Source organism: Anser cygnoides, chromosome 1 (genome assembly GCF_040182565.1).
Source record: "Anser cygnoides isolate HZ-2024a breed goose chromosome 1, Taihu_goose_T2T_genome, whole genome shotgun sequence".
In the NCBI taxonomy this organism is placed as follows: domain Eukaryota; kingdom Metazoa; phylum Chordata; class Aves; order Anseriformes; family Anatidae; genus Anser; species Anser cygnoides.
In genome coordinates this window covers 39,907,078-39,921,756 of record NC_089873.1, presented here as the reverse complement: position 1 = coordinate 39,921,756, position 14,679 = coordinate 39,907,078, and the positions used below count along the sequence as shown (strand labels likewise).

General features: G+C 35.0%; 1 protein-coding gene across 1 annotated transcript in view; it reads right to left on the bottom strand.

Annotated features, from left to right (window-relative positions):
* Positions 1-772: 772 nt before the first annotated feature.
* The window catches only part of TBC1D15 (TBC1 domain family member 15), a 33,049-nt gene continuing 19,142 nt past the window's right edge, over positions 773-14,679 (bottom strand). Inside the window, exons 7-17 of the mRNA XM_048065402.2 lie at positions 14,149-14,346; positions 12,540-12,668; positions 10,534-10,637; positions 10,162-10,256; positions 8,640-8,756; positions 6,739-6,839; positions 5,871-5,970; positions 5,386-5,483; positions 3,442-3,558; positions 2,790-2,876; positions 773-2,144 (exon numbers count right to left, since the gene is read on the bottom strand). Coding sequence (XP_047921359.1) covers positions 1,938-2,144; positions 2,790-2,876; positions 3,442-3,558; positions 5,386-5,483; positions 5,871-5,970; positions 6,739-6,839; positions 8,640-8,756; positions 10,162-10,256; positions 10,534-10,637; positions 12,540-12,668; positions 14,149-14,346 — 1,353 coding nt within the window. The 3' untranslated portion in view covers positions 773-1,937. The remainder of the gene's footprint in view (positions 2,145-2,789; positions 2,877-3,441; positions 3,559-5,385; positions 5,484-5,870; positions 5,971-6,738; positions 6,840-8,639; positions 8,757-10,161; positions 10,257-10,533; positions 10,638-12,539; positions 12,669-14,148; positions 14,347-14,679) is intronic.

Here is a 14,679-nt window from a genome sequence, read left to right as displayed (position 1 = left end):
TGACTGCATACCCCGAATAACTAAGACCCATGCATAGTTAATTGACAGACTCATGCATTACATTTCCCAGTTTTAGATGCTTCCCTTCCCTAGTTTCATCTTATTTTTGTCAAAAATTATTTATCAAGTACACTTCAAAGTGAACTAGGTGCTCCAAAAATACTGAAACTAACTTGCTTAGTATATTTGAACCACGGTGTTGATTATATAAATTTTAATGCCTTTTTGTATTCTACACCATGTTAAATGAGCTGCCAGGAAGCACAATGCTCCACAGTGAACAAAGGCATGATGCTTCACAGTAATTTCCTGAGCAGGAAATGAAAGGCTATAGATATGCTGAGCTGTGGTGAATCCTTGACTTTCAACGCGTAAGATTTTCTTATTAGCTGATGAGAGATAGCGCATTGACGATATTAAAAACAAAGCCTATACTGATTCAGCTCTTCAGTGCCTGTTCACAACTGGTGTGAGAAGTTTGATCAGGTCTCAAATTGTTGTAGAAACTTGATTTATCTATTAAAGCCTTTTCGTATTGCTTGTATTTGGCTTTACGTGTTACAAATACCATTTGCAATAGCAAACTGCTCCAAAAGAAAAGAAAGCTCCTCCGTATCCAGCATCAACAGTCCAGAGATGACAGGCATGCTTCACTCCGCAAGAAACAGATATTCCCCCTGCTTTTCATTACACATAAAATATATACCAATGGACTAATGGTTGCTAGCTGTCCCCTCTATCTCATGATTAGATCAACAACGAGACAACTAGATTTTTTCTCTAAATATGATTTAATTAAAAACACTAAATCAGCTTTGATTTTTATTTTATATATGTACAGTAGTTACCACATAATGAATACACTGAATCAGTTATGTTAAATTTCACATAACGTCAACGGACATCATCGTGGCATGGAATAAACTCACACTGCCTTTTGCATATACAAAAAATGCATTAACGTTAATTGTGATTACTTTTTTTAATAACCTGCTTATTAATTCTCCAAATAATCTTGGCATAAAAAGTGTAAGTAGTTAATTGATCCGTTAATATATTAGCAAAGATAAACATTAGTAAATTTGCAAGAAATTATTTGCAAAATGACCTCAAGTGTAAGACTGAATGTATTCACATGAGAGTTTCCTTCAGTTAGAAAATAGTTTTGAAAAAGAGCCCAAGTTTGAGCTGCGCATTAATTTGGTCAAACTGATTCATATGAATGAACAGTCAAGCTTATTCAGATATTGAAAATATGACTATCCTTCTAGTATTCACAAACATCTGTGTATATAGTGTATGTGTGTAAATATATATATATATGCATATATAAAGTGAAGATATGTTAATGTAAAAATATACTGTTCATCCACTCCCAGATACACAAAATTCAGTATTTGGACATTAAACTGTATGTAAAAATGTCCATTTCAAATCTACATTCAACCAGCAACAAATACTTACAAATATTTTTGTAAACATTTGAGATAAGGAAAACCCATTCATTTACAAAATGATCTTTAACATATCAGCATCTCTTCAGCTTGAAATTTTTTTACAGCAGCTTCAGCTGGTCTATTGTGAATCTGCTCAAATCAAAGAACTCACACCATCTTAGATCAATGTGTGAAAGCTCAGCAAATATGTACTTTCCAAATTCTTTCTTAATCACCATTCATTTCCAGTTCACCAGCAAAAAGAAAATGCACTTGGCTACAAAAATATTAAGGAATGTTATTGAAAACAAAAGGCTATTTTGGTAGAATAAACTACAAAAATAGTTGAGTCATGTCGTAAAGCTTTAATGCAAGAGCATTACAGTACAGATTTTCTTTCCAACCTTAAAGCTTAATCAACACCAAATTTAAATATCCATCTCTCAAGTGCTTGGAAAAAACGTGCTCAGTAAAGTCTTTCTTCAATTTAATCAACTGTAATTATGCAGGTGTCAAGCTCTGCGTCTCAGACATCTGTTGAGTGCTTTCTCTTGTTCCATTGGCAGCAGTTACAGGTGTTGAGATACTCTGATACAACGACGTAGGACAGCTCAGCACTGTTGCACTTTCATCCTCTCCAGTATCTGAATCTGGTGTTACGGAACTGCTTTCTATGCCCAGGATCTCACTAACTGCTTGAGGCAATTCCTGTAAAAGAGAAGGAAAAACAGCCCAACACTAATTAAATTTAAAAATAAAATTTACAAATTCCCCCCTCCCCAAAATAAGTAATCATTCATCTGAATTTGGCTGTACTGCAAACATCTCTCCCAGCATTATTTCCATTAAAGAGACTGTTTTCTGCATCTGCTTTTCAAAAAGACAGTAAAAGGCTCAGTAATCATTTACTGATTATCATCTTCATCACAAAAATAAAACTCCACATAACTATTATAATTACACTTCATATTATTGAAATTATATTTTTTTAAATCAAGTGAACCATTAGTTGCTGTCAAATACATTTGGTATGCATTCAGTGCAATGGATCTTTCACCTCATCTTTTCTGAGCACACCAAATATCAAATTACTTGTACTAAGGTTACCTAGTAAGAGTTAAGAAATTACAATCAAAAGGCACAATTCAGCTTCTCCCCCCCGCCGTGAAGAGTATTTCCCTGTAACATTAATCTTGCTTATAGACTTTTGGAACGTAGGTGCCGTATAGATATAGCACACCCTTTATCATACCCAAACTTTTAGTTGTTTCACAAGTCATACATATACAATTAGAGCCAACTACTACTTTCACTGTCTAGAAATGCTCACAGATAGATTCAAAATATCGTTACCTTGCAATTCATCATCTGCATAGAAATTGCTTCTGCTTTGCAGAGTATATATTCCACATCAATTTTCATGGACAGCTCATTGATATGCTGAAAATACATTCACAAATAACAGTAAGTGTAACAAGCTGTGTGAAATATGCTGTATTGTAAAATATAGTAATACTGTGCTGCACTGCTAATAAGTATCACAGGCTTTCCCCTTAAGCTGTGAAGCGCTAAACATACTCTATTTGCATTAACAAAATAGGTACTGAAAGATGCGTTTAACAGCTAGGTTTCATCACTATCTGAGACCTTTCAGGAGAATCCATGGTATTTTCAAATGTGACAAACTACCCAGCCTTTCCAGTTAACCCCAGCTCACTTTTTCATACATTTATCAAATAAGACTATAGAAGACAAAGCAAATATTAAGAATAAACATACTAAGCAGCAGTCTAAGCAAGAGAACCATCTGTTAATGATCTTACTACAATCCACAGGCATCCAATAAGCCTTTTTGAAATTATGAAAAACATATATTCAAATTTAACACTTCTGAAGATAGTATGTACCTTCCCTACACCTATTCCCCCTAAACATGAATGCAAACATACTGTATTCACTCCAGAAAGTTAATTAATATTTAAAATAATGCATAAGAACTTAATACCTTTAATATTTCATTAAAGCCATAGTGCTTGTCCATTATTTGCTGTTTTTCAGATTCTAAGATAGCACAACAGAGAAGAAGATGAAAATTCTGGCAAGGCAATTCTGTCCACATGACCTGTTAAAATATGAGAAAAACTTTTGAAATGCTTATGTTCTTTCTCTGAGAAGAAGGGTAAATGTTAGAAAATAATATTTTAATGAAGCTTCAATAAGCCCTAAAGCCTAGTTGTTTAAGAACAAGCTATTTTTGATGGCATCTAAGTATTTCTAGAAATATTTAAAACTTTTAGCCAATTAGCGACAACTGCAAGATTGAATCACTAAATGCCTAATTCTTCCTTTTCTACCCAGTCTTCCTGTGCCATCTTGAGAATGAGGCAGTTCGCTTGTGGAAGGGAAAAAGATCAAAGGGCTGGCTGGAATTACCAGGTAATATTGTATGTCGAGGGTATCCAGTGTGAAGGAAGGACTGAGCTGCTCTCAATTTTAGGACATCTCAGCAGCTGGTCAGTATGCTATCTGGGCTGAATTTGGGAGAGACTACTAAAACACTGTACATAATCCCACCCAGACAGAGCAACGGAACGACTTAACTTGCATTCATATTTCTGTAAAAAATGCTGAGTATATAATGTTGCTCATAGCACTGCACATGACTCTGCAGTCATGCTGTGCAGCCCAACTTAACCACACAAGGTAGAATGTCGCCCCTCTAGTGCATGCACTGCCTAGCACACCCTGCTGCCCCATGCAGTGATGATATAACCACCTACATTTTCTACCCCAATCTGATGATTACAACTCTTGCTTAGAGAGTGTAAGGTTCTAGCCGCTGGTCAGCGTGATAAAGACTGATATACCCCATCTCTAGGGTGAACATCTCATCGCCAGCCTTGTGAAGAATCTTCTCCATTCCTTGTTTTGATATAAGGCACTGAACTTCTAAATGATTTCCTTTAGACAGTTTTATATACTAGTCCTCCTCTTTAAGTGGAAAAAATGAATGAAGCACCGACATTATATTTCATTATACCATAAACAACATTAGTTTTCTTTATAGGAGAAATCTTATGCATCTCGGTCCTGTTCTTTTCATAACCCTTCTGCTCCCCAGCACAACTCTATGTGATGTTATGTCCTAGAAAATACTCATTTCCAGGCTGCTCCCATTCATCTGAATGTTTACGTGGAAAACTCCCAAGTGTGTGTATACTGTGCTCTTGTTAAATGCATCTTGGACAATAGAGCTGTACTGTTGTTAGAGTTTCTTCCTGGAACAAAGAATTAAACAGTGCTCAAAGAAGTTTGTTCATCTTAATTTTGCTATCTGAACCCAAGATCACTTCAGTAAAAAAAAAAAAAAATCTCATTAACCTGGAATTATCAGAACTTCCACATTTTGATATCCTTTATAGTATGTTACTTGGCATCATGAAGCCTCATCATCAAGGTTAAAGAGGATAATGATAGAAGATTTGGTTATGGCTTTGGCAAGCACAAAAACTACCTGCCACAGCTTCATTCCTCATAATCTATAAAGCAACACCAATATCAAGCCGAGTATCAGAAAGATGAGTAACTAATAATCAGAGACACAAGTGCTATTTCTTCTGTTTTCCACAAAAAAAAGTAAGCTGACATTCTCCAGTAACTACTCTCACTTATGAGCCTCATCTGAGAGATCCTATCCAAACCTTACGAAAAAGCTGACTTGTCCCCATCACATCTTAGAAGGATTTTTTCCTTAAACTCCCAAGTTGTTGTTTTGGCTAAAAAGACATAACATATGCTGATGTTCTCTCTTTATTACACTGATGCAGATTTTTTTTTTCTTCTATGAGCCTATTAATTACTTTGTAGAATGATCCATGCTTTTCTACTGAAGGGTACTTTACAGAAATCCAAAAACTGATGGAGTTTGTGTGATGAAATACCTGCTTACCTCCCAGAGTCGAAGAATATCTTGAAAGCTAAATTCTCTTTTAAATCTGATGAGAAGCCATCGGAAGCAAAAATAAAGGTAGCCTGAGTCTTGAGATTCTAGGAATAAGAGTGTTACATGTCAAAAATACCAGATTTGGTTAAGACAGAGGGGGAAAAAAAAATATATATATATATATACACACACACACATTTACAGGTGCACAATCATACAGCTGATCTTTAGTATGGTAGTCCCTCTTCAAAATCAATGATGCTTGGTGGAGGATGGCGTATTTTTTAATTCAGTAAGAAGATAACATTTTTTCAACACTCACGGAAAAATTATGAAAATCTCATAGGTGTCTCTAATTTAGAAGTCCAGTAAATGAGTCCTGTGTACATTTAATATTATTATTGGAAATATGTTTAAAGACTGATCAGGATATCAGTGCACACAGAATGCAGTAAGTTCTTTTAGTTATTGTGCATGAATAACACACCTACCTAAATAACTGCAAAATCCATTGTCTAGTAAACGAAGCAAAGTGCTCAGCTGAATTAGTTGTGTCTTCATACCCTGCATCTGTTCTTCAAAATTCTGATGCTGGATTAAATAAAATATTAGCAGTGTCATTTATATCAATCAAATAATGATGATTAAAATTTGCAGATATGTTTAATTATAACAAAAAAAAATTTATCATAGCAAGTGGATCTCACCCTTTACGTATTTCATGTGTGGAGCACTTAAAAGATTGCACTTGTATTTAATGAAATGTCTGCCTTTTACTGAAAGGTTTGAGTAAAGCAGTGAACTGTGTTTCTCTAACAACATTGTTTACTTTGGTATATAATAAATGATATTTTAAATAAGCCCACACTCTGTACTGCAGCATCACTGTACTCAAACAAAAAAAACTTTTCTTTTATTGCTGTACCAGTTTTTATGTGCTGTACCACATACTGTTTCACCACAGGCACAATTCAGAAAAGCTTCTGTTTCTGGGAAGTCTAAATTCCATTTAACAAGTACCAAAAGGCAGTTCTGACAGAGAACCATTACCCTGTACAAAATCCTTCTGGAGGACTCCTGATTGATATGAATTTGGGCACTCTGGCTCTGAGTTACCTCGGAATTTTTTTTGAGTACTAGCTAAATTCATCTGTATTGTGTAGTAAGAATACCATCAACCCACTGTAATTTCTGTCAACAATCAAAAAAGTTGGCTTCAAACTTAAGATGATCTTTGTTTTAAAAGTATTTTGTTTTATAAACTTCATTTTTTTAAAAAAATTAAGCCCAAATGCTATCTGAAGCTTTAGGTTTCCTTTTTTGTTTTATGCAAGCCAAAAAAAAACAACTTATTTTTACCATTTGATCCATGTACGACACAAAGCACCAAAAGGCATCTACTTCATTCTCCATAACATACAAGACAGGTGAAAGCAAGTCGCTCATTCCCTGGACATAACCTCGATGGAGACAAAAAAGGCAGATAGGAATTTAGTTAAATTCAACAGTTAAACAGTTAATTTTTTTCAAGTGTGTTGAATAACCAAGCAAAACAAGTTTTGCATTTCAGGTTTGTACAGACACTATAATTGTACTTAACAGCACACTTAAGAAGAGTAGAAGAAAAGGATTTTTAGGGCTCGTTGTTTCCCCTTCCTTCTCACCCTCTCAGCTACCTTACAACTGCTGCTATAGTCAACTTATCTACTGCCCCACTGCTGCTGGAGACTTTTCTAAGCAAGGGAGAAAATAATTGATGTGCATGTCTATCATCAGTGGTTGGTTTAACACAACATTACATTTCTCACTTAGACTCAAGCTTGGCTGTTTGCACTTCTTCACAATGCAATTATAACTGAGTAACCAAAGAGAACTGGAGTCAATGAATGTGAAAATAGGAGCAGGTGTGAGAAGGAAAAACAGAGAAAGGAACGGAAAACAGATAAATAATTCAAAAAGGTCAAAAGAAAAGTTCTGCTCCCTGAATTTAATACTACAAGCCAATTAAAATAAATCCAGAGAAAATGCTGTTCAAGACAGCTTAAGTCCCTTAACGATCAAAAACAGTTTTATTAATATTTGACTTGAGGAATTCATTCGGAAAAATGTTGTATCAATAGGTTGTATCAACAGCATTGTATCAACAATTGAGTAGCTTATAAACCCTGGACAGTGAGTGGTGTCAAAGGTACCGCATTTCCATTACTCTTGTTTGTTTATAAAACATAAGACTTCTCCCCTGCATAATTTTAAGCCATCTAAATAATTTTTCCACCACTGTGTAGGTGGTGAACAAGCCTTTATTTCACTAAGATATATGTCACTGCATGCTAATGCAGATAGAAATGTGGGAAGACAGGGAAGAGCTGTACTTTTAGACAGAGTCTTTTCTAATTTTCCCTTTTTCAAGCCAAAAGATCAAGTGGCTTTACAGACTTGACAGAAGGGACAAAATCTGGCAAGTACTACTCTCTGCAGCAAGTTTATTAGCAATTAAAGATTAGTTCCTACTTTGCGCATTCAAAATCTGTCAAAGCAGACTTTTAGAATCCCAACACTTTTCTGAAACAGAATACCAGCCAACCTGCAAGTACAGAACAGCCCAATGTCATGCCAGGGGTGAAGGAAGGGGAACCAGCTAGAAATCTCTTTTCCCTCCCAAGACAAGTAAAAAAAGTCAAGACAGACATCTCAGCTATACTGTAATTAAAGGAAGAAGTTATGAACTCTTCCTTCCGCAACAGATGCATACTCTATATCATAGTTTTTGACAGAGTGCTAAGTGTACTCCTTGAGAATCAGCTTTTGGAGTATTCATAACAACACTCATGTTTACAAATAGCTGGTTAAGCATGCTGAGCTTTAAATACAGCAGTGGCAGCTGGTTTATAATCGTAATTAGTGTATCAGTCTTAAAAATGTATATAATGCTCAAACTCCAAATATCCAACCCCAGATAAAACTCTGAAAAGCAAACTTGCTTCAACTCTACGAAAACAACAGTAAAGCTACTGTGAAGGCAGACTGCCACTTAAGTCCTAACCCCAACTCAGCTGAATTCAGATGCCTGTGATATTAAATAGAAGAGAGGAAGAAGCAGCAGACAGGAAACAAAGTTATTTACATTATTAAAATATAAACATTGACATTTGAAGAAAGTATTGTAATTAAAACAAGTTGAATTGTATTAACTGTCCTTAACACAATTAAAGCTGTAAATCAGAATCTAAAAAGACTAAGTTCAGAGGAATGCAACTTACCTAAGTCAAAGTCATACATGCAATAGGTCATCAAAATATCATGAAGTAAAATCAATCCTGGATTATCTTCACCTTCATAGAATTTGTTTGTTCTATCTGTCCTGTTTACATCTTTCTCTAAAAACAGTTCAGAGTTATAAACATTTTCAAAACATGTTCTACAAAGCCAGCATCTAATGAATTCAGGATAGTTTAAGTGATTTTTTTGTCAAACAATGTTGCAAAGGTTTGAATACTGTAAGACAACAACTACATCACTGAATGTCATTTTGAAATAAAGTAAAATAATCCTTCCTGTCTTGAATGAAAAGATTCACTTGTAAATGGATTTGAAACCCTTTCTTTAAAAAAAAAAAAAGTTAAACTTGTTAATGGAATAATTACTGATTATGATTCAGAGGACATGTTCTTTACTTACAGGGATTAAGAACAATTTTATGTAAGTTATAGATGCAATGTTATTTATGAATACTTATGATATTCAGCATAAGGCACAGTAGGGAAGTTACGACAACATCAGCAAAAAGACACTGTTATAGTTCACTACAGCACATTATATTTTTTAACAAGTTCCTATAACCCATATTGAGGTGAAACCACCTGCTTCATCAGACAGTTCTCATGCTTCAAACATACCAAACACACAGTATATTCTTTAATAATTTGAAATTCAAAACTAATGTATTGAAACAAGCAAAATTGAGCGCACTTGAAAGAAAGGGACTATTCTGTAGGGTTGGATTTAGTTTACGAAAGCCTATTCTCTTTTACGTTTCAAATTCTTGGAACAGAACTGCTTCAATTGCAACAGAACTTCAGCCTTTTTTGAACTCCAAAAGTTATCTCCTGTTAACACATACAAGCACACAGACTCTAATAAGGCAGTTTACTAATCTAAGACCCTTCTCAACCTCTAGATTGTCTGTTGAATAATTTGCTGAGTAAGTTTAGTTGATAATTCAGAGTTATCATAAAAATCTTACCCTATATCCAGAAACAGTTATTTATACGTTTAGTAGTCTTAAGTATTGGTACCACCAAATCACTCATCTCATTACCACCAAAAAGGACTAAGGATACAAATTGCTAATACAGTCAGCAGAACTTTGTGAAATTTAATAAAGTACCTGAAAAAAAGTCAGAATGCTTATGTACAAATCCCTGTCAGAAATTTTAAAATATAAAGAAGCATAGAAAATCCTTGTTACATCACCATTAATTTAATGAAAATTTCAAGTAGAATTAAATTATGTAACAACATGAAGTAAAAAGCATTTTGCTATTAAGGAAGTAAAAAAGTCCAACCTTTCTGTAATACTAAGGTGTAAAGCTCTGAATTACACCGGTTAAAGAAGTTTTAATGTTGAGCGTATAACAGAATTTAAGACACCTTTGAGAATAGCAGCATGTTATTTTTTAGCGTTTCTTCATGCACGTTACTCAAGATTATATTTCTTCAATTTCATGTTGAATTGTACGTGTTTGAGAATTCATAGTTAGATGTTTCTGAAACTAAATTTACCTATAAGACTCCGGTAGTCTCTTAATCTTGAATTTCGTTTTTCCTGTTCCTCACTGACAGATTTCCACTGCAGTTTCATCCTGAAATATTCATCCCTGAAGAAGAAAGATCATTTTGAAACCAAAACATGCTCAATCATTACTCTTTTTTTTTTTTTTTTTTTAATTTAAGCGTTCATTCCACTTGTTATTTGGACCAAACAGGCTATGAGCAATCTGTTTATGTAACATTTTTACTTTCCTTTAATAGAACAATCTTTTTAAGGTCTATCAAACACTTCACTGCATTGAACGAACTTTAAAAGCTGTCTCTAAAGATGTGTTTTAAAAGAAATTTTTCATGTATTTTGTAACTTAATAAAACCGTACTCACGTTTTCCTCTTTTGCAAATTTGCTCTCTCTTCTTTAGTGCTATTCCAAGGAAAATATCCCAGAAGAAATTTCCATGCCTCTTTTCTTAAAGTATGGCAGAGTCCCTAGGAAAAAATAGATATGAAACATTAACAAAAAGACCATTTCAATTTTGGGAGGAAATGCTTCTATATGAATACAATGCTTCTCGAAGTAGCAACATTAAAAAAAATCTGTTTTCTCTTTCTATATTGTAGTCAAATCTTATCTGCTAACTACGTAACACAGTTGCAGGAAAAAGAGGGAGAGAATATGATTAAGAAGCAATACAACTTACACTAGTAAAAAAACTGGAATGAAAACCAGTTTAACATGTCCCACAAACCACAGAAGCACTCGATTTATCCTTAGAACATAAAGCAAACTTTACAAAAGGTGTTTCTTTATATATTTTTGCTTCACTGCTTGGAATAAAAACCTTAAGGGCATCACAGATACTACGAAGTTAAAAAAAAAAAAAGTACCTTTAAAATTTATATATTTAAACATGATGCTGTGTAACTGCCAAACTTTTGCTCTCTCCACAAACTGCTCTTGAGTACTAGCCTTTTATTTAATTTTACTTTTTTTAAACAAATAGTTACATCTAACAAGATATGGCCAACATGCAGATGAACCTTCCATCCAATCAAAAATACCACTGTCTACTCAAGGACACTATTTTCCAGAAATCTAAGTAAAATTCATTTCTATATGATAAAAATGCAGTAGCTGAATCCTATACCACTTATCAAAAGAGATTCTTCCAACTCCTGCAGTACAGTCACAAGAATAAAGCATTTCTGCTAGAACACTCCAGAATTTACCAGTCCAAGGCTAGTCTGCATGCTGGGGACACAATGCTTGATGCCTCACTGTATTTCTTCACTTACCATTAAGTTGAGGCAAGGCAGATATTGCTGCAAATATCATCAGCCACTGAAATTTGGTGCTCTAGCCAAGCAGTAACTGGAACTTTTCCAGTAACATGCAAACAATTTAGGAGAATCATGCTCTTATAAGAGAATCTGCATTTAACGTATTGGAAGTTACATTGGTTCCAGAGTCACGAATAACACTGGGCACTCACTCCTCTGGCAACGGACAACAGAGAGGACAGGGAAACTTCAGCTGCTGGGAAAAAAAGTTTATAGGAATCGTCATGAAGGGTCCTCAACTGGATGCCTCAGGGCAAAAGTATATGAAAGAACAGTCAAACAAGCTGTAAAGGGCCTCAGTTTTGCTTTTCCCTCTTCACAGTACATTCCTTAATATGTATTTTTAAGAAAAAGTCTGTAATTTCAATGTTATTATTCTCTATCCCTGCTTAAACTCCCAGAACAGGAGACGGCATGCTTATACACATGCACTGACAGGTGCACAAAGAATGCATGATTAAGGCAGCTGGATTCCCTTTAAAAAAACACTTCTGTTTAAAAAAAAAAACAAGTATATAGGGTAGAATAGCTACAGTATAGTTAAATTTTTTTAAAATTGTGCTGCTGAGACTGAATTCACATTCATGTTGCAGTTCAATAATAAATATCAGCAGATGATGAGTACTGAAGGAAAAATCCAGGTAAACTGCTCAGCAAAGAAAGAAGCTTTTGTTGGAAAAAGAAAACACCCTTAAGAAGAAAAGAATAAAAGAGATAGCCTAACATTGCAGTGTTTTTCTGAAAGGCACTTTGATTTCTCCCCTCAATCACTCAGGCCTCTGTCTTTCCAGCTCACACCCTTTAGCCATCCACCGTAAGATCTCTCTACTTCTACAGCACAATGTCTGGTAGCAAGACTCAGGAGGTATTCAATTAACATTAAATCATTTTTTATAAAGTCTCTCCAACAATACCGCCTGGCTTGTGCCTGAAGTCCTGCATATAAAACATTACATATATAAAGAATACAGTATAACCATGGTTTGGAATGGAGAAAAAAGGGGCCAGAAGCCAGCCACAGGTCTTGCCGACTTTAGAAAAACAAGTTACCCCTTTGAATATTGATTGCTTTATGTAGTCAACATTTAAAATTCTTCCTTCAGAATCCATATTCTTAGCCCATTCTTCGGTTGACACAGGCTCTCTTCTACTAACTTCAGGTTGTTTTCCTAGATCAATCTGAAACAAACACAAAGGTGTTATATGAATCCCAATGAAATGCTTCGGTATTTTTGAACAAGCACACAAATACTACAAGCTTGCCAGTTCCTTATGTTTAGTTCAACTATGTTTTTCCATGTGCATATTCAAATTAGCCATAGATCCTTACAGTTAGTAAATCTACATTAGCAAGTAGCGTGGACCAATACAGGCAGAAAGAACAAGACACTTTGCGCTAAGAACCTGGCTATCTATGCTACTATTGCAGATTTTGGAGGAGGTTGTGTGTTTTAAATAGCTTTCCACCATCCCCAGACACCTCTGAACTGACTTCAGCCTAGTCCCATGGACTGAATGCCTCTAAGCAACCAGAATTGCATTAGGTATGTGCAGCACAGCAAACAAGGTCAACAGGGAGCTTCCCTTCAAAAGCACGTTCTCTTAAGAGAGAACAAACTCAGGTTTGCAGATGTTATGCCCACACAGTCCAAACAGTGTGGCTCTAAGATCAAATGAAGTACACTATCCCTTAAAAACAAAATTGTTTCAGAACTCCTAATGCCTAAAGTTCCATAGTTCAGCTCTTAGTCTCACTCCAAGTTGCATGTTGAAGCACCAAAGAACTCAGCAGACAGCTGAACCTTATTTCCTAGAATCATTTCAATGATAGTAACCACCAAACCAATTTGTTTTTCACATTTTCAAAGTTTTTGACTTTGAGAAGTCAAAGGCATTAGCCAGATTAACACAAACAGGTCAGTATTGTTTTTAATATGTAGTTCATACGTAGTTCATACTGTTACTGGCAAGCCATTAACACTATTTTGAGCTCAAGGAAAAACTGACAAAACAGTGAAACACTAGAAACATGAGCTGCTTGAATAGTAATCACAAGCATTTAAAAATACAGCTTTTCCACTGATCTGTAGAAGACAACAACAGGAGCCCACAAAAGCGATTCATGACACAATTACAAGTTCATTCTAGTTTTGGTTCAAGTGATACATCAATCTGTACATTTATACACCACAGACATTAATCATCCAATTAAATATTTCATTTTTAATGTTTTTAAACCATCTTAGATCTCTTAAAACAAATTGAAAAGTTAAAGTGATCAGCCATGAAAGTTAGGTATTAGCTTGCATACCCCAGTTTTACTTAATACTGCTCTCTATCTGACCACAGAGGGAACACTAAGCATGAAGCGAGACAGCTCGGTTTGTAGGGCAGTTATTCTACAAGATAAGGATAATCAGGATTTTCCCTGTTTCAGCTGTGACAATTTTCTTTTTAAACAAAACTTGTACTTGCAGGGATAAAACTGATATTCAAGAAGTGGCTGCTGATCCTAATCTCATCAGCAAATGGCAGGGCAGAACATGCCACAGCTGCCAAACAAACACTACAACTCATCAAGCTTCAAGTCCTACAGTTCCTTTAAACGTACACATAAAAAGAACCAACGTATCTGTATCATATTCGTTTACACACTCACTCGTGTAATGACTTCAAATCCTGGTTCTTCCTGCTGATTTATCTTTAGCCCTGGAATAGCATCATTGAGAAAGTCTGCCATTTCTGAGGGTGGTCGCCGTTGAGTTGAAGGGTCACTTAATCGGAAACTGTCAAAAATATAGTTTGTGACTTTGGAAAATCTTCCCATTGTTACTGTGTATGGATCTTTCTTCCATTTCTGTGTTATAATAAGGAAAACAAGCAAAATATGAAAAAACTCAGATTATTTGGAATTCTTGTACTCAACGTAGACAGAAAGTATTAACATCTATAGTAAGTCTCAAAGCTATTGAAGTCTCATGTATAAGTACTTTCATACAGTACATTCATTATACAATAAAAAGAAGTATGAGATCGTAAGTATTAAGATAATACTACTGATTGATTTGAAAGGTTGGATAGCAGTATGCTGATGTATGTATAAGATCAGATTTAGTGTTTACTTTCCTGTGATTAACGCCACAAAACATCTTCCATCTGCCTACCTTCTCTACCTGCAGAGGAAAAGCAT